Consider the following 24,697-nt stretch of genomic DNA (forward strand, 5'->3'; position numbering starts at 1 on the left):
ACACTGCCAAATTAAAGGCAGGAGCTGGGCAAGGCGGAAAAGCAGGAGGAGAAGCAGTCTGACATAGGGACTCATAAGCTGTGTCCAGACCGTGATTCCCACATTCTTAAGCTTTCCTGTTTCAAAGCCACCATGAGAGCTTGAGCTGGCTTGCTGTAAACGTTGATGCTTGAATAGCCAAAGCTGGGACAGAGTCATGGAGCCCCTCTTATGACAGGACGAAGTTGGCTTTCTTTATACATCTGCCTGAGTAGCTTACATTACAGAAGGGCAGGCCCTGATGCTCCCGAATATTTCCATACCTAGGAGAATTGGAAGCACCACCATGTGTTTCCCTTATTTCTGAGGTCCGCTTCTAAAATTAAAACTGTAGTGTCAGGACCCCGCAAGCTCTGCCCTATGGAGTTGTGCATCTCCAGGACCACACTGTGCTCCATAAGACATGTGATCTTGTGAGGTTGCTAGGCCCCCAACACTGATACAGGTGGACAAAAAAAAGAAGGTGGGTAAATCATGCGTAAGGTTGTGACCTCTAGGAGTATAGAGGAAAGAGACAGATAACACTACAAGACAGACATTTAGGAGGGCATTTCCCTAAAGTTCATTTTGCTTTTTGGTTTGGTTTCATAGTTTTTTTCTTCTTTTTTAGTTTTGGAAAGAGACAGAGGAAGGGGTATTAGAAGGACGTAGAGACCTCTTAGATATGGAACAGACATTTCTGGTACATGTGACCACAAATGTTGATATCTGCCTCCCATCCCTCCCCTTTTTTGTGACCAGCCTAGAAGCCACCTTGAGGCCACTGTTTGACCCATCCCTAACATGAAACAGCCTATCCTCCAGCTTTCAGACAGGAAGGACTTGGCTGGGCTGCTACTTCCATGGTAATGGGGCAGGTCGAGGTACTGACAAGACTTCCCAAGGAATGAAGAGACCCTTGCCTTTGCTCCTTCTCCATGTCAACTCCTTTATGTGGTCAACATGCCCCAATGTGGCCCCATTTACTCTTACTCAAGGGACCTCTCATTGCCCTTCTCCCTTGCCTGCCATGCTCCAGCCATTATGACTTTTTTTGGGTTCCAGAATGTGGTATGTTGCATCCTGTATGGAGTCTTTTAGCTTTAGATTCCCTAGGCTTGTTAGGTTCTTATTCTCCCCACTCTTGGTGCCTGGCTAACTCCTTAGGTCTCAGCACAAATTTCTCTTTATTCCTTCAGTAAACAAATATTCTTGAGTAGATCTATTATGTGCTGCACCCTATCCTAGGTGCTTGGGGCTACATCAGTGAGCAAAGCAGACAAAAAACCCTATCCATGGACCTATGTGCTGCCTCTTCCTTAAGAAATTCTTGTCTGTTACCCTCCCCCTGGCCCTGCTGCACCCATAGGCTAGATTAGGTCTTCCTTCCTGTGTACACGTTCCCAACACTCTTCTCTTTCACAGTAACCATAACAGCTTGTCATCATATACTTATTTGTGCTTTCTTTATTAAATGCTGGTTTCCCTGCGTTAGACTGTAGGTTCTACAAGGTTGGGGATTATGTCTGTTTTATTCACCACTATATACTCAACACCAGCACATTGCTTGACACCCAGTAGGTGCTGAGTAAATAGGGGTGAAGGAATAGATAAATGAATGGGTGACAATTACTTTTGATGGCAAATAGCAATATCAGGTATGAGGGTCCCACACACTTCTGGGAGGAAGTTGAGTTGACATATGAGTTTTATGAAGAAGCTACACTGTGCTTCCAAAGTCACCAGAACTTGCAGGTTCTCACTTAGCCTTGCCTGGGGTCTAAAGCTCCTACTGCCTAAGCTTTAGGCATTTCATGATTTACAAAAATGGTTGTGACCATGCCTGACTTTAATGCAGCAGCTGTTTGCCTCTCCTTCCAGACTGGAGATTTCCCAAGGGGCTTGGTGAAAAACTATTAAACCATAAGAACTACAGTTCCATTTATTTGGTATGCCCAGAATGTCATCTTCCCCTAGGCTGTGGTAGCACCCATAAAGATGGTCTTCGTTTGCGTTAATCATTTTCATGCGCTTTGCACTCAGCTACACTGGTATTCAGAGAAAAATGCTGCCATGACAACTGCCACAACAGATGGTATTTGATCAGTCTCTAAGCTACCAGGGAGATATATAGCAGTGCTTCCGAGGTTTGCATATTTTACGTTATCAGGAGACCCAAGTCCAGCCTTAATCATGATTGAAATGCAAAGTTTTCCATTTGCTTCCTATCTCCTGATTCTCTTTCCAGTTGTTTGGCATTTGTTTTGATTTTTCTAACTCCCTGGCTCTCCTTGGTGGGGAAATACTTCAGGATATGGGAGACAAAGGCTGCAACACAGCCCATGGAAGTTGCCCTGCAAGTCTAAAGGCCAGGGACTGTTGAGAAACTAAACTTTGGGATGGCAGTCTCAGCTGAGATTGGCAGAAAGGCTTAATTGCAGCCTCTCTCATAGATGTTCAGGCACTGCGCAAGGTGGAGGCCACATTTGGCTCCAAACAAAGGGAATTCTGGGGAGGTGCATCCTGGTCTGCCCCTTTTCTTTACCTCCATCCTTCACCCAACACCTCTCTGCTCCCGGAGTCTCCAAGCCACGTGGTAGTCCCTCTTCTGGGTTTCCCCCTCTACCCCAGCTAATGCTGCAAATTCCAGGAACTCAGTCCTAGAGCTCTTGGACCCATTTCTATGGTAACAACTACAATAGCTTCTCACCCAGTCCCAGCCCCCTTCAAAAACACTGGAATGTCAGACTTCATACAGATTTTTTTCAGCTAATTTTGGAAAGTAGTTTATATTGGCCACTACATGCTAGTGAACAAGTTTGGTCTTATTTACATACTTTGCTGTTTAAGAGTCTTTTCTTTCACTCTGCCTCCCAACTTTAATCAGATCCTCATCTCATGCTGTGTGCCTGGATCACACATAAGTCTTGTTAAAGATGGGCACGAGGACATTATTGTGCTGTAATGACTACTGGGGTGCTGCTGCTGGGGCTGTTCCCCTCTTGAGATGTGGTAGGAGTTTGCAGTTTCAACAGTACATGAAGATGGATTGTGTTTACCTGTACAGTATTTAGAAGAAAACCTTAAGGTGAATTTTAATCACAAGAGGGCCTGGATCAAAGAAACAATCTCCCTTTCTGATCTCCTTCCAAATGAAGCCAGGAGGTTGGAAGCCACATCTGACCCCATTCTGCTTCCCAGCCTCACTCTCTTCCTGGGGTGCAGATGAAAGAGCGTGGGTCTCGGCCGCCTTGTCAGGAGTGATTTTTAACCTTAATGGAATATTATTAAAGAGTGGATTTCAGACCTGAGGAATGTTTTTTGAACTCCTTCTGTGAACAGAGAAATCATAGTAGAAGGGAAAAATTCAAGGCACTTGATGGACTTACGAATGATCTTTTAAATAATGACAAAGTTCTAGTTTTAACATCTTCTGGAGTGCAGACCAGCCATCTGGTTTTGGCTCCCTGTATTTCATCTCTTTAGAAGAAAACAATGGTGCCCTCAGGCCTTCCCTGTTCACCTAATGAAGGAAGATCCTAATGCTTCTCTTGTCTATGTGCTCTGATTCTTCTAGAGAAAGACAGGAATCAAGGTGTGTGTTGAATGGCTCTGTGGACCCTAGAGAAGGATTATCTAAATTCAGGCTTCTATGTATGACAGGGAGGAGGACCTCCTGGTTTCTCACCCAGCTCTGCCATTGACATTGACCTGTGTAATCTTGGTCAAAAATCTGACTTCCTTACCTCACTTTCTGTATCACGTAATACTTGCTAAAACCAACACCATCCAAAGAATTGAGTGCCATGCTGGCACAGAGCAGACATCTACACAATGATGTTGACTGAATGAATGCTTGAAAGAATCCTATAACTCAGGGCTTCTCAATCTCAGCACTGTTGATGTTTTGGACTGGACAGTTCTTTGTTGTGAGAAGCTGTACTGTGCATTGTAGGATGTTTAGCTACATCTTGGCCTCTATCCATAAGATGCGAGTAGTACCCTGCTCCCATTGTGACAGCCCCAAACGCTGCCAGACATTGACAAATTGGTCCCTCACCTCCACCCTCCATCCCTAGCCAGTGGAGAACTACTGATCAAAATTATAAAATTCTGTGAAAAAAATGACAGGACTTTAAAAAGTTAACAAAAAAGAAGTATTCGGGTAACTTATTTATAATTATTCATTCTTTTAATAGAATCGGACATTAAAAGAAAGTCCAGCAGATGGCTGAATTGAAATGTATCAAGGCTAGCCTTGCAAACAGACACTATCATGTACTTTAAATGATGCTGTATGTGTTGAATGTTCCATAAATATAAGTAATGTACTTTATGCTTCTTGGAATGTGAGTTCTATAGAAATAGTGTTGTAGTAGAGCAATGCTTTTCTTGAATATGTTGGTGGTTGTCTTTATTTTTTTCTTCAGTGCCATATTGCTGGACTATTGCTGAAAAATCTTAACCTACCTCGTCAGCCCACCTCCATGACACTTCCCAGAATAAATATCGAGTGTACTATTTTTGATTTTGCAATAAGAGATTCGGGGATGGTGAGCTTTTTCTTTTTCTCACTTTCCATGGGGACATAATTGCCAAAGCCTCACTTACCAGCCATGTGCAAGATATTATATAAAAGAAGTAGGAGAGAATGATAGGAAAAGGCAAGCAGTAGAAGAGGGATTTTATAATTTTATTATGATTTAAATACTAGTGTCTCTTTTGGGGGGCAACAAGTCCTTTTGAGTGGATTTGGTATATTACCACTGTGTTCAAAAGTAGAAATAAGGACTGATAGTTAACATTTGTTCTCAAAAGCAGGGTTTCATGGTATGGTGAAGTGGCATTTAGAGACACAACTGTTATTGCACTTACAAATGGGAGCAGATTGCTCCAAGACATCACACACAGGGTACTCCCGGCCAGTATTGTCTTTACTTTCCCCTCCCTCATTCCCTCTAAGCCAATAGCACCTGGTTGTCTGCATTTATGTAAATGCAGGCTCCTGTGTATAACAGGGAAGAGGACCTCCTGCTTTCTCACCCAGCTCTGCCATTGACATTGACCTGTGTAATCTTGGTCAGAAATCTGACCTCCTTACTTCACTTTCTCTATCACATAATACTTGCTAAAACCAACACCATCAAAAGTGGTCATCCACGGGGCTGGACAGAGGACAGGAAAGATGAAAAGAAAACTCACCTTTCCTCCATGTGTATAAGAAAGGACTTTCTGCAATGATGAAAGGCGTAACGCATAGCATCAACGTTTAGTTTGCAGCAAATTGCATTCTGCACCTTTTTCTAGAGATGAGAAAATGTCTTCCAGATGAGGACCCTTGAAGTGTGAGATGGAGGTTGGAAAGGAGATGGGAACCTGTGCTAAACATGCAAGGATGGAGTAACTTCAAGCTCAGGGTTGAGTAGAGTCTATATTATGGGTGCAGTTTTATTCAGGTATCCCATAGCTTAATTTAAAGCACTTGGAAGATGTGAAGACTGGGAGTAGATAAGTCATAAAATGCCAAATGTCAATAGGTGGGTGGGTGTGAACTTTAGGAAGACTGCCTTGGAGCTAGACTGTACTCAAATTAGAGCTCTTAAGTGTAGACACTTTACATTTTCTGTGGCTATGAAGGAGCATTGGGAAATTGCTTGGAGTTGAAGAAACGAGAAGGGTCACATGTATACTGTGGAAGGCAATCATTTATTTGTTCAAAATAAATTCCATGGGTTAAATACTGATTTGAGTTCATAGGAATGTTGACGGAACCTCGGAAGTAATGAGGGGTGGGGTGATTGTGGAGGGGAATGAGTGGGGTCCCCATTGTGAAATGCAAATTGTGTGAAATTCGAAGACCTCTGTGCCAAGTCTAAAGCAATTTCTTTTACTTATGGTACCTGTTGACATTAATCAAGCCAGAACATTTTCCTTTAAACCAAAAAATAATTAGCCCTGATAACTGAAGTAAAATTAGCCTCTTGGGAATGACCTAATTGTTCTTTTGGGAAGGCTGGACACTGGCTTGCCCTTGGCTGTGGTGTCAGCCCTGGCAAACCTGGCAGATCTCACAGACTCTGGTGGGTCCTTTCTTGCCACAGAAAGCACAAAGGACAGAGGGGTTCAGGAGGTCACAGCCCTCCCCAGTCATCTGCAATGCCTGCCATCCGGAGAATTTTGTGAGTAAATGCTACCCAGATTCCTGCGAAAACTCCCATTCACTGTTGGTACATTTGACTGCCTGCCTCTTTGGTGGCTGGAAATTTCTCCCAGCTGCTGGTAGATGGGTGTGTCCACTAACCCTTTCCCCACCTCCATTTTTCTGGCAACTGCTCAAGTTTTCAGGATTGCACTGGTGGTGACAGTGATCAAGATGAGAGCTCCCATTCCACCCTGGTTATTTTTGGCAGCTGTGAGCAATGCAAGACCTCAACTTTTGGCACTATGTGGTTGGGATATTAGGTAACCTTTTTCCTGTGCAAGTACAGACAAAAGAGAGTGTCCTATCTTGGCGTTCATTCATCAGCCGTTTTTACAGCATTCTGTTTTCCCATTGTTCCTAATAAGAGATGGCTCTGGAGAGGCTGAACATTTATTAAGTATATATTGTTGTTTTTCCCTCCTAGATTGAAAACATAGATGCCTGCTTGAATTTCCTGGCAGCTAAGGGAATAAACATCCAGGGGCTGTCTGCAGAAGGTGAGTCAGAGCGCTTGTCACGAAGCTGCCTCTTCATCATTAGAAATGCCCACCTGTTACTTATGAATGATATTAACACCATTATGACAAGGGATGCTTGTGGGCTCCTCTGGTTTTGTTTTCCTTTATGTTGCTCAGTGGTTGCCTAGACTTGAGGATGCCAAGGACTCACTCCAAGAATGCGGATTCAACCATACCAGCCACCTCTACAAGACCCTGAGAGGGTAGTGAAGGGGAAGCTGTCCTATTTGAGAAAGACTTGCTTAAACAATGCTGATTTGATTCACCTGTCTAGTAATTCAGTTAATTATCAAGTCAGGCCTTATCTATGGGAGAGAGCATGCTTCACCACAGAGCATATTTCAGCTGTACAGTTCCCAGGGAAAAATGCTTAATCCTTATCTCTTTTATTCAAGGAAGCAGCACTTTTTCTTGCTCTTAAAAAAGCATGTGATTTATTAATGCAATGCTATATTTTTACATTGTGATTAGTTTTTAATTAAATTTGGTGGCTAATTAGCACATGAGTGTTCACCAGTGTTTTGCTATTAAATTAGTTATTGGTCTGGAGACGGCTGGTTTGAATTCTCAGCCACCTCAGACAACAAGTCAGCCTGAAACTTTCACGCTCTCTCCTGTTTGTAAATACAAGCAGCTGCCAGCTCAGAGCTGCCATAGGCCCAGGCATCCTCCCAAGCTCATTAGGCTGCACCTGCCTCCAGTTTTCCCAGAACAGGTAAAGCAGTTTGGGCTTCAGATGATAGCACCTTTCCCTAGTGAGACTGCTTTTTGAAAGGAGGCCTGTTAGCATGGACTCTGGTGGTCAGGGTAGGGCAGAGAAGAACAATGAGGAAGGAAACAGCCAAATTGAGCAGGTAAGTTTGCAAGCATGATGGATTCCATCTGGGACCTGTTCCTTGCCTTTGCTCTGCTACACGGTGAAAGCTTGGTTCTCCTGGCTGCGTTTCTGAATGGTAGTCTCTCCTGGTACTGGGTGTGGGTGGTATAAATGACCACTATTAATGCCTCATGGATGTATTGCGTCTCTGAGTGGGACTGTAGGAATTCCTCAGTTGGGAACTCTGATGTGCTGGACCTGTTCCCAGTCAGGCACGGCCACACTGCTTCCAGAGGTCACAGAAGCAGTTGTCGTGTGGTCAGTCCTAATCCCAGAAGATTCCCTAGCCCTGGGGTACGGACCCTCATCCATGGGGATAAGATCAGGGCTGGCTGACATGTGGAATATGCTTTGCTGGGGGGCGGGGGTTTGCTGGGAGTAGGAAGATGCAAATTCCCATTCAGAGGAGCACACGATTTCCTCCGGGTAGAGAGTTCTTGTGCTGGCTGGTAGGTGGCAGGGCATGCTTCTCCTAGTTTCTGGGAGTGATTGAACTCCTGGGACAGGCCTGTGTCCCCCAGCAGAGCACCAGCAGGGACTTTTACAGAGGTGTGTTTGGCAGCAAGTGGCAGCAGGGCCTCTTGGGTACGCAGACTCTGCAGGCCTGCTTCATCCTGCCTGGCTGGTAGTGACCCCTGGCTACTCAGCCATCTACCCATTGGCCTGACTTCTGCCTCATTTGTTCTCCCCATCTGTCCCATCCTCTCTGTACCCCAAGGCATAGAGAATCTATGCAATAAGTACTTGTTGAAATAACAAGTACCAATTGTACTTTGCAGGATTTTATCTGTATTGGCTTCAGTTCTCACAACTAAAGTTGGAGTTTATAACAGCCTCAGTTTATAGATGAAGAAACTTTGGTTTAAAGAGGTTATGAGCTGCATCCCTGAAGCATGTAGCTAGAGAGTGGCAGAGCCAGGATTTACACCCAGTTCTGTGTGATTTCAGAGCTCATGATTATGGCATCTTCTGGGATAGAGGTGGATAAAATCTAGGTATGCCATGTAAAGGTAGAAGAAATGAGGTTTAAACTCTTTGTCACCTGGAACATTGCTTCAGGAGATGTTATAGCCCATGGAGGCACATCATGCAGAGAGACACTCAGCTGTCTGCCCCTTTTTAACATTGAGATGACCCTTGGAGGCTCTGAGCATGGAAGAGCATACCATAGCCAGTGTGCTGTGGTATCAAGCCATTGTGGTATAACCATGAAGGAGTTTTGTGGTATTTCAATAACTGCCTTAACTGTGCTATGTTGAACCCCCATCCTTCCTGCTGGGTCAAGACTCACTTAATGATATTTTGGCCAGAATGTATAACTCTTTAGTCATCTTCAAGTTGTTACAATTACTTGATGCCCATATTTATGACTCAGTCATGGTCATTTTTAAACTTCAATCTCAGACTCTACTCAAAGCTCTTTACCCTCATTCCTTCCAGTGCAAATGGCTTTAGGAGTTTGAAGAGAGATGGGGGCATGCCGGCTTGACTTTCTCTCCTTTCCCCTTCCCTTGTTGTGCCTGAGCCCCCAGGATTGAGGCAGCACAGGGAAAGCAGAGTTCTGCTGCTGGGGAAGGTGCTGTCCTCAGTATACATCACTGCCACTGTCTCAGCTGGTAGTCTCAGCAGGCCCTGCTGACCAGGACTTACTCCCATGTAGCTCCCTGGGCACTGGTGGTCTTCTTTGAGACTTGGCCAGATCTTTCACCTCAGTCTTATGATCCCTCCGGTACCTACCATAGGACTAGCAGGAACGTGGGGGCTCCATTTTCCACTTGCAGTGGGTGGAACTGCAAGGCCTCCTGTCACCTGGCAGCAGTCCCCCACCAGACAGTCTCTCTCCGGTTCTTTTCCCCACTCAGGTGGCCAAGAGGCAGATCAGCCAAGTCTCTGCTAAGCGGATGTCCAATTTGGGACTGGAATGCCAGGCCCTCCTTCTTGCCAGCACCCCCAGTTTGAGCAATTCTTAGAGCTACCACTCCCTTGACTTCAAGGGGCCCAAGGACTCTGCTGCCTTGCCTCCTTGGTGAGGGGAGGAAAATATCCTTTCTCCATGATCATCAAACATCAAACATTGTCTCCCCAAAATGACATTCTGTCATCTAGATCTTCTTATATTTTTTGGAGGTTGGGGAGTGATGAAGATATGAGTGGTAAAAATGTGAACTGCTGCATTCCTTTGGGAAAGTGGCCCCAACATCTGCCACATTCTCAAACTTATAAAAAGCAAGGGTACTTACAGCCTTTAATCCTCAAATTTGGCCTTATTCATAATTTCAGGGTACAGGCAATATCTCACTTGACATCATGTTACATTACAGGAATAGATTTATTGAGAACTTACCACATGTCAGTCACTGAGCTAAGTGCTGTGCATATTTATATCTTATTTAGTACCCCCAGCAACCTTATGGGGTCAGTATTAGTATTATCCCCCTCATGCAGATGAGCAAACCAAGGCCCAAAGAGATTAAGCTGCACATTATAAAAAGGAGGCCCACAAGATCAGCAGTGGCTAAACTACCCACATCTGCTGATTCAAAGGCCTGGTGTGTGCTACTGCACATTACTGCCTATGTTTCTATCCACCTGCATAACTACTAGCAAAGCAGTGTGGTGTATTAAAAAGTAATGCAGATTTAATGCTTTTTGTTCTCCTTTTGAAGATGACTGAGTGCCCTGAGGCTCCTTCTCTGATGAAGAAAACATCAGCAGTTGGAAGGCCCCATAGATACATCTCCACCCTTTCCCAGTCTAAAGCTGGGTTTGCACTCAGGAGGGTGTATGCACCTGTCCTCAAAGCATTTCAGCAGCTCAGGCCTGCCCCGACCCGCCTGCTAGAGAGCCACAGGGAGCCTTTGTTCTAGGGCACAGACGGCGGATGCTTGGGGGCAGAGGCTGCAGGCCTGAGTGAGCCCCATGGAGGTGCTGCTGGTTTGGGGAACTTCCCTGGACTAGGCCTCCCTGCCCCGTCAGTTTTCCTGAAGATTGAACCCATCTATTTGCTCTTGGAGATGTGCCAGAGTCCTGTGAGCTTGGGCCTCCCTTTGCCCTGGGGTGATGTTCAAGATCCCCCACCAACCCTTCCCCAGAACACACCACCTGTCACAGCCATCTGTAAACCTGCCCCTGTGAGGAAGGATGGCCTTTATTTCTGGCCATTTTGAGAACACCTGGGGTTTGTGCTATCTGGCCCTGAGCCCATCCTCCTGCAATGGAGAAGTGGAGGTTGGGGAGTAAGGCATATTCTATCTAGTTCAGCAAATGTTTCCTGGACACATCCTGTATGCCAGGCCCAGTGCTAGGCACTGGGGTACACCAGTGATCAAGCCAGTCGTATTAAACTAACCTTGATTCCAGTTAATAAGACAGAGCTGTGTTAGTGGTAAGCACAGGATCCGGTGGTGACCAAAGACAGGCAAATCAACTTTTGCTGGGGCTCTCAGTGGGGCTACACAGAAGTGGGACGTTTCCCCCCAGATTTCATGGGATGAATAGGCATTTGCCAGACAGAAAAGGAAGGTGAAAGGAAATCTAGACAGAAGATCAGGCATAGGTAATATTAATATGATGGGGGGAAACCTTGCAGACATTGGATAAACAAAAGTAGGAACATCCTTCCAGGTGGAAGGAGTGTATGCTTTGAAGTGAAACCAGTTGCTGATTTGATTAGCTCAGTCCTGGGTTTGCTGCCCTGATGGCCAGAGATCTAGGTACTGAGTTTTCTCCTCCTTTCATCCCAAGCTAGAAAGCAGGAGGTCTTTCTGGACCCGTACGGTGAAAGCAGCAGGTGGAACATTTCCATTTCCTCCTACCTATATTACCTGAGTATGGCATTGACTGAGACCTTCAGTTTCTGTTTCTTAGCAGAAGGGTCCCCATAGGCTCTGCTCCCATCCTCTCATCCCACTTCTCCTGTGGGTAGAGTGATTGGCAGACTTGGAGAGCAGCAAGAACACAGAGGGCTGTTGAGTGGAGGGGCAAGTTAAGTGGTGAATGCTGATTATGCAGCCGGCCCAACTGCAGGGACAATGCTGCAGAATCCACAGTCCTTAATCAGCTGGGTAAACCTCACACAACCATGGCTCAGAGGAATTGAATAGGAGTTCTGCAGCTCTGTGGTTTGCACAGCCCTCCCTTTGGCTTTGAATCCCTTATACCCTACAAAGCAGGTTTCTTTGTATTAGATTATTTCAGCACTTGTGCCATGTAAACCAAGCCTGAAGTTTCTCTTTAAAAATGTTGAAAGAAAATAACTCCTATTTATCTTACTCTTCATGCCTGACATTACCCACAGCATCTATGCAGATTAGGACCAGCCAGTGGGAAGAAAGCGATTAGTCAGAACCCAAAGAAAGTGGAGTCAAGGCAATACTAATTCAAATAGAAATTGGAATATGAGAATATGGCCCATGCAATTTGCTTTTCTGTTGCCACAAGAGTGGCCACAGGAAGAGAAAGAACAGGGCTCCAGGTTGGGTTTAGCCACAACTGGCTAGTGTCTCCTCAGGCAAGTCAGTTCTCTCTACATCTACATGTTTCTCCTTCTCTAGAAGTCCAGAAAGTGAGGTCAATCAGATACAAAATAGTAACTCCTTTTCCAAAGCCTTGGGGAATGTCATGAGGGAAACATTCTTGTGGGGCTTTGGGGTTTTTTTTAGGCTTCCTGTGGAGCTGGCTTACCAAGCCTCATGGAACACAGACAAATACCATTTGGAAATGTGGAAAGAATATAATTCTAGCTATTTTAGATACTGTCTGTTATAGACCACCCATGGTAGAAACTGTGTGGCTGTCAGCACATTCAGCACTCTTGAGTTTTTGTAATCTGAAAAGAAAATTAAACAGTTATAATGTCCATCAATTGGTGAATGGATAAACAAAATATGGTGTATCTATATGATGGGAATATAAAAACTGACAAATGCTCTAACATCGATGAACCTTAAAACAGTATGTTAAGTAAAAGAAGCCAGATGCAGACCGGGCACGATGGCTCACGCCTTTAATCCCAGCACTTTGAGAGGCCGAGGTGGGTGGATCACCTGAGGTCAAGAGTTCAAGACCAGCCTGGCCAATGTGGTGAAACCCCATCTCTACTGAAAACAACAAAATTAGCCGGGCATGGTGGCATGCACCTATAATCCCAGCTACTCGGGAGGCTGACGCAGGAGAATCATTTGAATCCAGGAGGCAGAGGTTGCAGTGAGCTGGGATTGCGCCACTGCACTCCAGCCTCGATGACAAAGTGAGACTGTGTCTCAAAACGAACAAAACTAGATACAGATGCTCCTCAACTTACTGTAGGGCTACGTCCTGATAAACCCACCATAAGTTGAAAATAAATGCATTTAATACATCTAACCTACTGAACATCATAGCTCAGCCTAACCTACCTTAAATGTGCTCAGAACACTTACATTAGCCTATAGTTGGGCAAAATCATCTAACACACAGCCTATGTTATAATAAGGTGTTGAATATTGTATGTAATTTATTGAATACCATACCAAAAGTGAAAAACAGAATGGCTGTATGGGTACTTGAAGTACAGTTTCTACTGAATGCCTATTGCTTTCACACCATAGTGAAGGTGAAAAATTGTAAGTAAAACCATCACAAGTTGGGGACCATCTGTATTGCATGATTCTATTTATGTGAAATATCCAGAAAAGGCAGATCTGTAGAAACAGAAAGCAGATTAGTGGTTGCCTGGGAGTGGGTTTGGGGATTGATTGTAAATGAGCACAAGGAATCTTTTTAGGATGATAGAAATATTTTAAATCTAGAATTTGCTAAATTTACTAAATATCATTAGATTGTATACTTAATTTTATGAAACTATAACTCAGTAAAACTGTTTTTAAAACCAGAAAGATTACCATTGAGTTTTCTCTAATGTTAGATCATTCGTAGTTTTCCTTTCTGGACACCAGCGACTGTGGCACACAGGGGATGAGCAGAGAGAATGGACCACTTCTTAGGCTTCCTTTGGGTGAAGAGCTCTGTGGTGGGTTCTGAGGAGGCTGCAGGTAGAATGGCCACATTTTCTCAGCCAAAAAAGGGAAGTACAGAGTCGGGAAGTATCCTAGGTGCACTCAGTTTCTTTCTTTCTTTTTTATTTATTTATTTATTTATTTATTTATTTATTTATTTATTTATTTATTTAGAGATGGAGTCTTGCTCTGTTGACCAGGCTGGAGTGCAGTGTCGTGATCTCAGCTCACTGCAACCTCCACCTCCCGGGTTCAAGCGATTCTCCTGCCTCAGCCTCCCAAGTAGGTGGGACTACAGGCATGTGCCACCACATCTGGCAAATTTTTTGTATTTTTAGTAGAGACGGTGTTTCACCATGTGAGCCAGGCTGGTTTCAATCTCTTGACCTTGTGATCTGCCTGCCTCGGCCTCCCAAAGTGCTGGGATTACAGGAGTTTACCACCATGCCTGGCCTCATTTTCTCATTTAATCTTCAATTAACTTTCATAACAATCCTATAGGAAAGGTACAGTAGGACATATGACCATTTTAAAGAAGAAAACTGAGGCTCAGAGAGATTGAATCCTGTAAAATCTTAAAGTGTATAAACGATGGACTATAGAGATTTAACCACAAGATTTTCTGGCTCCAAAAAATGAGAGATGTTTGTTATAAAAATGCTGCCTCCTAAGAGGAAATATATTTATTGGAGGAGCACTGTAGTCTCTGACAAATGAAAAAAATGTTTTAGGGAACAATGGCCATTCTGATCAATAAATGACTAAATGACAATGGTAGGTAGAAAATACAACAGGACTGATGCTGTTTGCACTGGGATTGGGCTGGTAGGTTATGCAGGGAGCTGATGTGAACGTGCCTACTTTTTGCAGTGGATGGCCCCTGATCCTCCAGGTATGCTGAATTGTTAGTTCCTCTCCTGTTTTTTCTTGCATGGTTAAAAAAAAAAATGCATCACAGAATATTTGACATCCCAGAAAAATAAAGAATACTCAAATGCCTACCAGCTAGGATTTTATTTATTTATTTATTTATTTTTAATAAAATAAACATTAAATATATTTATATATATTTATATATTTATCAATAAAAAATATTTATCAATAAAAAATAATTATTTATTTAAATAAAGAATACTCAAATGCCTACCAGCTAGCATTTATTTTATTTATTAAAATAAAACATGATGGCTATACAAGTAATTCAAGTTACACAGTGTTAGGAAACTGGACCCTGAGTCGGAAAACCTAGATTCAAATCCAAGCTCCAGTGTTTATGACCTTGGACAAGTCATAAAACCTTTCTGAGCTTCTGTTTCCCCTTATGTGAAAGAGGGATAATCCTACTCACTTCCCATATTGGAAGGATTAAATGAGATCATGCATATAAAGAGCTTAGCCTGATACACACTGGTTAATAATAGCTCTTATTGTTATAAACTATATGACTGGATAACTGTAAAAGGTACTAAAAATAAATCTTACATAGATTTCATCTATCCCCATAATTGGCAGTACTTTCTCCCTCCAGTGAATTCAGTTTTGAGAGGAAATTGTTTTCTTAACTTTAATAGACACTAACTAGCGTGTCAGACCTTGCTTGGCTTATCTTCATTCTTTTTTTTTTTTTCTTTTCCTTTTTTCTTTTTTTTTTTGTTCTTTTTTTTTTTTTGGAGACAGAGTCTTGCTCTGTTGCCCAGGCTGGAGTGCAGTGGCGTGATCTTGGCTCACTGCAAGCTTCGCCTCCCGGGTTCATGCCATTCTCCTGCCTCAGCCTCCTGAGTAGCTGGGACCACAGGCGCCTGCCACCACGCCAGGCTAATTTTTTGTGTTTTTAGTAGAGATGGGGTTTCACCGTGTTAGCCAGGATGGTCTCAATCTCCTGACCTCGTGATCCACCCGCCTCGGCCTCCCAAAGTGCTGGGATTACAGGCGTGAGCCACCACGCCTGGCCGGCTTATCTTGATTCTGTCCCTAGCTCTTGTCACTGCCCAGTTGGGTGACTATAGATATGTCACTTCACCTTGTGGGCCTTTGTTTTCCCATAAGTAAAGTGAGTAGCCAGCTGAATTATTTCATCCAAGCCTCACACTCTGTGATTCTCATGTACCACTGAGAACATTTGGAAGCATGCTACAGGTGTGTGGCTCTCATTTGGTTTCCTTAGTGTGGGGAAGGAAGCATGGCTGAAGGATTAAAGCTGAATTATCAAAAAAGACTGAGGGGCTGGCCCACCCCTTGGACATTTCTCTGCTTCACACATCACACAGAGTGGTTTATGAGCAGTGACTTTGCATCCTGACTTGTCCACATCAGTCCTGGCTATCAACTGCGGTCCTGGTATGATTAAGAGCTCCCCACTCCCTGGCCTTCATTCTCAAAAGTGTCATAGTTAGCACAATAGGTTAAAAGGTCACCATAGTAAAAACTGTCATTTTTAAGGTATGAAGCTGGAGCTGTATGAGAATCTCATTCAGGATTCTGGGGCTATAGTCATATAATAACCAAGATGAATGAAGGACTTCACTGTTTAAAGTGTGCTTTTGCCTAAGTGCTCCCATTTGTTCTGCAAAACAACCTTGTGCAATGGGGCAAAGTGGTGTCCATATTGCTCTTTTACTGAGGCCCAGAGAGGTTAAGTGACTTGCCTGTGGTTGCACAATTAAGAAGTGGTAAGAATACAGATTGGAACTCATGGCTTAGGTTTTCCAAATGCTATGCTCCTGTCTACTTTGTCCTGTGATCAGAATCTGCTAGCTCCCAAAGTAGGGTGTGAAGGCTGGATTCTGGAAGTTTTTATTGTCAGTTTCTTCAGAGCCTGGAGAAAGGGATGCTCCAAGGGAAGTAATTCAGCCTGACCTAATCAGCAAATCACACTGGGAGGAAGGCACTGGCAGGGCGCACTTCCTCCTCTGCGTGGAATGGAGCTTGCTTCTGAAAGGACTCCATTCATACTTTCTGCCCCTCAACTAAGCCTTGGAGGAAACTCTTGTTCCTTCACTAGCAGCCTCTTTCCCAGCCCGGGGCTAACCTGTAAGTGTGCATTACCTACCCCTCTAACAAGGCCTTTGAAGCTTTCTTGCTTCACATCTGTCTTTTCCCCCTTGCCAGTTAAGAAAAACCCATCCTAGGATGACAGGAAAGCAGAGAGTGTTGAGTAAGTTTGCCACCAAGGTTCCCTTTCCTCTGTCCCTCGTGCTCAGTGGCCCCAGAACTTCACTCTCAGGGTCTGCTCAGACTCTGGCCATCTGCATCTAGTGTTAACTGCATAGAAAGGAGGGATCTCCCAAGGAGAAGCCCCTCGTGAGCCATAGCCTTTGCCTGTGAATAAATATTTTATTCTCCTCTGCAACTCTTTATGCATACTTTGAGGCAAATGCATTTTAACATTGAAAAATACTGTCTGGAATAAAAACAAAAATTTATTCCCACTCTGTTCTAATTTCTTTTAATGTAGGGAATATTTTGTATGAGTCCATTATGGAAGCAAGTCCTTCTAGCCTATCCTATACCCACCCCAAATTAGAGTTATCTGTTCAGCAGATGGGGGACACAGAGCCACGTATTTGAGAGTAGGACGACTGGGGAAAGCAGAGCACAGATCATGGAGTGGGACAGCAGCCACTTGGCACACTCACTGTGGCTTGAAGCTTAGAACATGGACTTGGCAGAAGCCAAGTGCACTGTGAAGACCCATGAGCTTCCCCAGTGCCAGAGTTCCTCCATCCCCTGCCTGTAGAACAAGCACGGTCTTGCTCGAGACGCTTGCTTTTTCATTGGTGTCCTTACTGAGAATTTCCTCTTGGCACCTACCAGACATCCAGTTGCAACTTGCCTCCTGTATCCACTCTAATCCTAATGGCGAGAATAAGCTAATTTCTTTGTGGTATAGGCCTGATTTTAATTGACTGTGATACCAATGAAGTGTTCAGGAAGCCTGTCATATCCTAAAGAAATCAAACTCACGTGCCGACTGAAACAGCCCATTGAACAGGAAGAAGAGCTCCCCATCTGACAAGAGTCTCTTTATTGTCTTGCAGAGATCAGGAATGGAAACCTCAAGGCCATTCTAGGCCTCTTCTTCAGCCTCTCCCGATACAAGCAGCAGCAGCAGCAGCCCCAGAAGCAGCACCTCTCCTCACCTCTGCCGCCTGCCGTATCCCAGGTGGCCGGGGCCCCCTCCCAGTGCCAGGCTGGCACCCCTCAGCAGCAGGTGCCGGTCACTCCCCAAGCCCCGTGCCAGCCTCACCAGCCAGCGCCACATCAGCAGTCAAAAGCACAAGCTGAAATGCAGTCCAGGTGGGGGCTCCTTGCCAACTGATGGTTCTGTTTTTCAGGCACCTTCCTCCACGCCAACCAATCTCTAGGCTATCCTGTATGGCTTTTTCATTTGTGCTTCTTCAATGCTGAGAGCTACTAGTGGTTAGTGGGAAATTAGCATGGCCTTGAAATGCATGCAGTGAGGAGCCCTTCTTGTGTCTGGCAGAGATGTATGCTTTTTATAGGTCAGAATTGCCAGCAGCCAAAGCTAATTACCTGCTCCTGCTATTACTACGGCCCATTACACACATGCTCGTAGACAATAAACAGCCCCTAAAATAGACTTCAAACACCTTTTGTGTGTCTCCCTACAAGCTGAATGTTCAGTGTTATAAATGAGAGTAGTTTTACTTAGTGGAGGTAAAAGTTCTATTCCTGTGGATGCCTCTGCTTTGCCAGAACAGAAATATAGAGGGCACCAAAGAAAGGTGGCAAGGGAAGGAGGCAGCCATCCCTGAGCGGGGCAGTATCGCCTAACGGGAGCAGTTACCATTAAATGTGACTGTGTTGTGTTGAACTGAGATAGGGAGAGTCCCACAGTGCAGGAGTGATCTGCAGGGTTAGGGCCTGGATTTTGTTCCCAGGGGGACTGACGTTTGCCAGTCATACTCACCAGGTACAAGCCAATTGCCACTGTAGTTACCCTCTACTGTGCTAAATGGAAATAACATCACCCTGTAAAACTTTTGTCTTAATGGTAGAAAAAAAAGGAAGACTTTAGGAACTAGAGTTTTTGACTTGAGGTCAAGTTCTACAGAAAAGTTCATACTGTTTTCTTTTAAGCCACAAGACTTCAGCTATAAACCCTAAATGTCACTGATCAGATTGATTGCTTGATTTCACCCAATGTGTGCTGAAGAGTAATGGACTTTTCTCTTCATTCCCCCAAAGCACCAGCATTAATAATCATAAGGCTTCTCACACACCTTGATATACCTTTTATTACCCATTTAGTTGGGCAGAGCACAAAGCCGCTCAAACACAGCTGCTGCCTTATAGACAGTTACAGCCTTCTTTTTTCCCCATGAGAAGTGCTATTTCCCAGTTGTGATGATGTTAAAACCAGCACTGATGGGTGTAATGTAAATCAGGTCCCGTAATTAATTATCTAATTATATCCAGTTTGCATTATGGAAATTTGTGGGGTGGGAGAGATGCCTGGACTAGCAATGAGGAACAGACAGCATTATCAGCCAGTTGCCAAACCCTTTCCCTGGAGAACTGCCTGAGTGGGAGTCACTCCCAGTCAGAGCTTCCCTGATGGACATGGGTTATTTAAATGATCAGGGTGTCATTTCCCAGACTGCATTCTGCCGAGTGCTTATTCCCTGGGATGTTAACTTGGGTCATATTGCAGTTCTGTGGGGGGAAAATATTGGGAGATAATTTGGGTTAAATTGTTATATGGCTGTCATTGTAGGTCTACTGAGATCCTTGAACCTGCCAATATGCATTTGTTTATTTAATTGGTGTTAAGCCTCCCACGTGCCAGACACTGTTCTAGGCACTTGGGAGTCAAGAATGAATGAGATTGCCAAGGTGCCTGCTCTCCTTTGCTCCTGGAGGAGGCAGGCAAACAAGCACATGAACAGGAAAGGGAGCTATCAGATAGTGGTGAGTATTATAATAAGATGATGGGATTCAGAGGGGCTGGGTTGCTAATTTAGGTTTGGTTGATAGAAAGGTCTCTCTCAGGACATGAAGGGTAAGCTTGGTGTGTTGGAAGAGCATAAACAAGGTTATTACAGCTTAGTAGGGGAGGAGAGGGATCAGTGTTAAGGTAGTTTGGAAGGAGAGAGGGCTGCTACCATTTATGTGAATGACAGTGTGACCTGTGGTCCCTGGAGTTGCACATAGCTGTGGCACTCAGGCCGCGTCATAGAGTACCAGTTAAACTGGATAGGGTTTGGACTCCATTCTAAGGGTGACAGGAAGCCATGGGAAAGTCTTAAAGTAGTAGAAAGACTGGATCTGATTGGCAGGTCAAAAAATCCACCTTTGCTTCTCTTTGGAGAATGAGATTGTGGAGGAGCAAGAATGGAAGGAAGGACCTCAGTTGAGAGGACTTTGCAATCCTATAGATGAGTTGGGCCAAGGTAATAGAAGCAAAAATAGAGTTGGACCAATTCTGAATCCTTAGGGGGTTGAGCCAAGAGGCCTGCAAACAGATTAACTCTCGGGAGTAATGGAAAGAGAGGAATCACAGATAAAGCCTAGATTCCTGGTTTGAACAGTTAAGTAAGTGGTGGTATTATTCTTTGAGATGAGGAAGCCCAGGAGAGCAGGTATGCATTATGAATGTTCAGACAGGTGGTGACACAGAAAGGAGCATTCTACAAACCTGGCCATGTCACTCTTCTTATTTTATAGAGCATCTCACTGCATAGGGTTCCAAGGAACATGCATTGAGAAATAGTGGCTTGTGTCACTGAGCTTTGCTAACCTGAGGCATCCATTTCCATGGTAGGCGTTTGTTTTCTTAAAATAACCAGATATTCCAGTCAGAGCACCCATCTCCCAGTAAGCCAAAACATCCTACTACTAACGAGTGCTTTACCTAAAGAAGAGCCAAACTTACTTGAGTCAGGTTTTTACATTCATTTATTCCAGCTACAAAGTGTCCTGCCATCATGGCCCCCTGACCCTACAGTGGTGACATAGACTGGGCTTTGGAGTTGCTGTATGTCCTCACCCCTTCATCTTGCCCAGGTTGGGTTACTTCTGCAGAAGACTGGTTTTATTCACTATATCCTGATACTTTCTAATTGTATTTCCAAAGGATAATCTTGTTCTCAAGGTCTAGGGATATGCTATCCCATGCTAACACTCTGGCTATAAATTTAAGAATGATAAAATTACATCAGTGGCTCGGTCTCCAAATTCTATCTTTGATAACCAAAATTCCAAGGGCAGTGGTTTGGAACCTTGATTATTAATGTCAAATGTTGATGCAAACCCCCCACATGCCAGGTTTGTTTTGTTTTTCTGTTAGAACTCTGCCTAAAAACTATTTTGAAGCTATCTAGGTTCAGCACTCCTGGGGGGTAGCAAATACTAAAGCTTGGACAACTTTCCATGAAGTTTGCTAGTAAAGGAGCTATGGAAGTTGGCAAAGAAAATCTGAGATTTTTTTTTTGCTCCACTGGCATGAAGGAATCAGAGCAAATCTTCCATGACAGCTTCATAGAGGCTCACTTTGCTTCTTCCCCTTAGCTCATCTCATAACTGACGTGGTGGCCAAGAACTTAATCCACATTTCACCCCGTGAAATTCCCCACTGGTCTAGAGTCCAGGAGAGGAGCATAGTCTCCAGGACTTGCTTTTTTTCCTCCATCTGCGTCTACACAGATAATCAGTATTCAGTTGTTAAAGAATAATCCAGAAAATGACTTTATATTTTTCTCTATTCTCCTCTGTCTCTTCACTGCCTAAGGCTAGTAAAACCAATAAATTATTTCTTACCTCAGATCCTTTCATGAACATGGTACAGGATGTATGGATGCAAGAAAGATAAATATTTCTATTTTTCAGAAAGCAGTAAATAAGTTTAACTTTTTCTTTTATTAAGCCTAACTAAAATTCTTTATATGTACCAATTTATAGTACAAGAAAAACAGAATTTAGTGAGTTTAACAAGCATTAAATGGTCATTTCTATAGCATTAAAAGCAAAAATTCCCAAGGCCAGCAACATCTGGATATAGGTTTGCAAACATCTTGTTTTGGGTCACCTTTATGGGATACTGAGGACATTCATCTGAAAAGCACCCCAGTAGAACAAGCATGTGAAATAGAAACATCTCAATACTTTAGAAAGGCATAAAGTTTGTTTACTTGTTAGGTACCCCATATTTTGAGAATAAGGCCTTAAGGCAAGAAAGACATTTGATGTTTAAAGAAACACACACATGAATACATACACACAAGCATTCTTAGATAATCTTAAAAGCAGTTTCTTCACATTGGAAATCTATCAAATCAGTAAACTGAGATCTAGAAAGAAAGCTGTGTGTCATAGAAAACAGTGGGCAGGGGGAAAGAAACAGCAACATCCCCGTTGTCAGAAGACTCTTAGGATTTGTGTGTCTAATGTATCTTCTCTCTCCTCATTCAGCTCTTCCACTTTTTTCTTTCCTATCATGCAGTGCATCATCCAAGGACTCATCTCAAAGCAAAATCATCCGCTTCACTCTGGGTCAGAAAAAGATCTCTAGGTTAGACTTTCTCTGTGTCCTGCAAAGCATGGTTTAATCCCAACCCACTGTTCCATTGTTCCCTCTGTTCTGGCTGAGTTTGCCTTTGGTCCTCTCCTCGTTTCATGTTTGCAGTTCGAGAAAACTAAATGTGCTTTGGCTAATGGTCCCATGGTGCAGAGCTTTGAAAGTGGCCATGGGATTGTTGCAAGTGTGTGTGGGGGGAGTGACAGAGTGCAAGTGAGATTGAGGTGTACATGACGTTTCGCATTTTCTTGACTTTCGGCTTTGACTGCTTTGTCATCAGAATCCATTCTGATTTAGGTAAAGGTGAGTTTCTACATAGTTTTTATAGTGGTTTTATGATGAGTTTGCTTCCTGCTTCGTCCTGGCCCTAATCCCACCTCGCCTGCATCTCATTTATGTGTGTTGTGCTTTGTGTTGTTGTTGTTGTTGTTGTTAAAATTACTAATGTGGGTTTGGTTTTCTCTTGAGTTATAAAGACTTGAGCATGAATCCATATTGGGCAGAGGAGACAAAACAGCAAGGCAGCTATGTCTCGTCTTTGTTTCTGGATGCTCTTAGGTGCCATGGAGACCGCCTCGGTTCCCTGAAAATAAAAAATAGGCTTGCTCACGAGCTAGTTCTCTTAATTCAGACTTTAACCTGTCTGCTGCCTCCTATGAGGACCCATCCTATGGTATGGGAAAAGCCAGTTATATCATGTTGCATCATTGCTTCTACTGTTATTTTCAAGGTATCAACAGCTAACATTTATTGAACACACAAGTTCAAATGTGTCATCTTATATCATCCTCATGCCAGGCCTCATGAGGTAGGTCATATTATTGTCTCCATTTCACAGATGAGGAAACTAAAATTTAGGAAGTTATGTCATTGTGCCCAAGGCCACACACATAAAAAATGGACGAACCAGGATTTGAACACAGGTAGTCTAACTCAGAACCTTCACTATAACCACAGTGATACACTCTCTTCCCTCTCCTTCAATTCTGGTATCTCTGTGGTTGTTGAGGCTGCTTTTTAAAATCTTACGTTTCAACCACTACTCTTGGCTTTTTCTCTCACACTGCCCTTGTGGCATCCTAACAGAAATTGCTGCTGGAGTAGAATCTCCTTATTATGACTGGTATTTATTTTTCATTGAATTCTTATTGAATTCTTATTCTTATATTTCATTGAATTCCGTATTCTTATTGAGTATGGAAAGGGAAATCCATACTCATGTCTGTCTTCATTTATCACAAATACATACAAAATAACTGCTCACTTGCTACCCCAGTGTGTTAGCCTCTAGGTGCCTTTCCTAGCCAGAGTTTACTTTTCTTTTTTTTTTTTTTTTTTTTTTAGACAGGGTCTTGCTCACTCTGTCACCCAGGCTGGAGTGCAGATGCACTTTGAGAATGTTCATCTCAGACTCTTGTGTATTGATTTTTGTCCAGTTCTGATACTTTAACCTAGACTCATGGCGCTATCATGGCTCCCTGCAGCCTTGATTTCCTGGGCTCAAGCAATCCTCCCACATAGCTAGGACTACAGGCACATGCCTCCATACCCAGCTAATTTTTTTTTTTTTTTGTAAAGGTGGGGTCTCTCAATGTTACCCAGGCTGGTCTCCAACTCCTGGGCTCAAGCAATCCTCCCGCCTTGGCCTCCCAGGGCGCTGGGATTACAGGTGTGAGCCACTGAGCTGCCAAACCTAGAGTTTGGTTTTCTGAAGTGCTTACACTTGGGGAGACCCAAGTCAGGCTCTGCCTGGCTGGCGAGGGGAGAAACCGTATGGCAGTGTGCTTCTCCATAGAGCAAGTCCACACGTTACCCAGACTCGGTGGAGGAGGACAATAGGGAACCCAAGTTTGTCACCGCTTCTGGTAGCCATGCAGAAAGTGGCTGCTTTCCCTAACAACACCAGGCCCAAGTCAGAGTGGACACCCACTGCTCTGGCAAACTGGTCCTTTCTCAGTTAGGTTGAATGTCACACAAATGCACATACATAGGAAAGGAAAGGGGAGGGATGAGCTGGGAGGAAACCTGAAATTTAGTGCCTGTTCCCATGATGTGCTCAGTCCTGCAAGATAAAGAAAACAGGAGCTAGCTGGGGAAATATCTAATTGGAAGCACATGCCCATCCCGTGAATGATTTGTTATCAGTCCCAGATGATGGAAGAAGGCAGGGGGAAGAGAGGAAGCACTGGAAGATGAGGGCATGTCAACCCTGTCCTGAGGCTGGGCTGGGCACAGTGCTTCTGGGTTTACCCTAAGCCAACATCTGGCTTTCCCTTAGTGTCATATCCCCCACTTAGAGTTTCTTTGAGATACGCTTTTGTCTCTGCTGAGGCCAATGAAGGGATGCTTCTTTGTTTCAAATGAAGCCTTTGAAGGCTCTTCCTTGCCTTCTCTACACCCCCCTTTCCCCACCCCCAGCCTTGAGCAGGATCCTGTGAAGAATTTTAGCTGATCAAGCACCACTAAGCACAGCAGTAAAGTTTGGTTGCCAAAAGAAGCAGTCCTACCCCTTCTGGCAGAGTAGGCCACCTCCCCTGGAGCTCTGGAAAT

General features: G+C 44.0%; 1 protein-coding gene across 9 annotated transcripts in view; it reads left to right on the plus strand.

Annotated features, from left to right (window-relative positions):
* The window catches only part of NAV2 (neuron navigator 2), a 775,852-nt gene that overhangs the window by 517,057 nt on the left and 234,098 nt on the right, over positions 1–24,697 (plus strand). For 6 of the 9 annotated variants that reach the window (XM_055356422.2, XM_063711041.1, XM_063711042.1 and 3 more), the window contains 2 exons: positions 6,645–6,717; positions 17,649–17,907. In XM_055356422.2, coding sequence (XP_055212397.2) covers positions 6,645–6,717; positions 17,649–17,907 — 332 coding nt within the window. Of the gene's footprint in view, positions 1–6,644; positions 6,718–17,648; positions 17,908–22,072; positions 22,142–24,697 lie in introns of all 9 variants that reach the window. The other 3 variants (XR_008669893.2, XM_055356423.2, XM_019037187.4) reach the window with 1 other exon arrangement.

Source organism: Gorilla gorilla, chromosome 9 (genome assembly GCF_029281585.2).
Source record: "Gorilla gorilla gorilla isolate KB3781 chromosome 9, NHGRI_mGorGor1-v2.1_pri, whole genome shotgun sequence".
NCBI classification, from domain to species: Eukaryota; Metazoa; Chordata; class Mammalia; order Primates; family Hominidae; genus Gorilla; species Gorilla gorilla.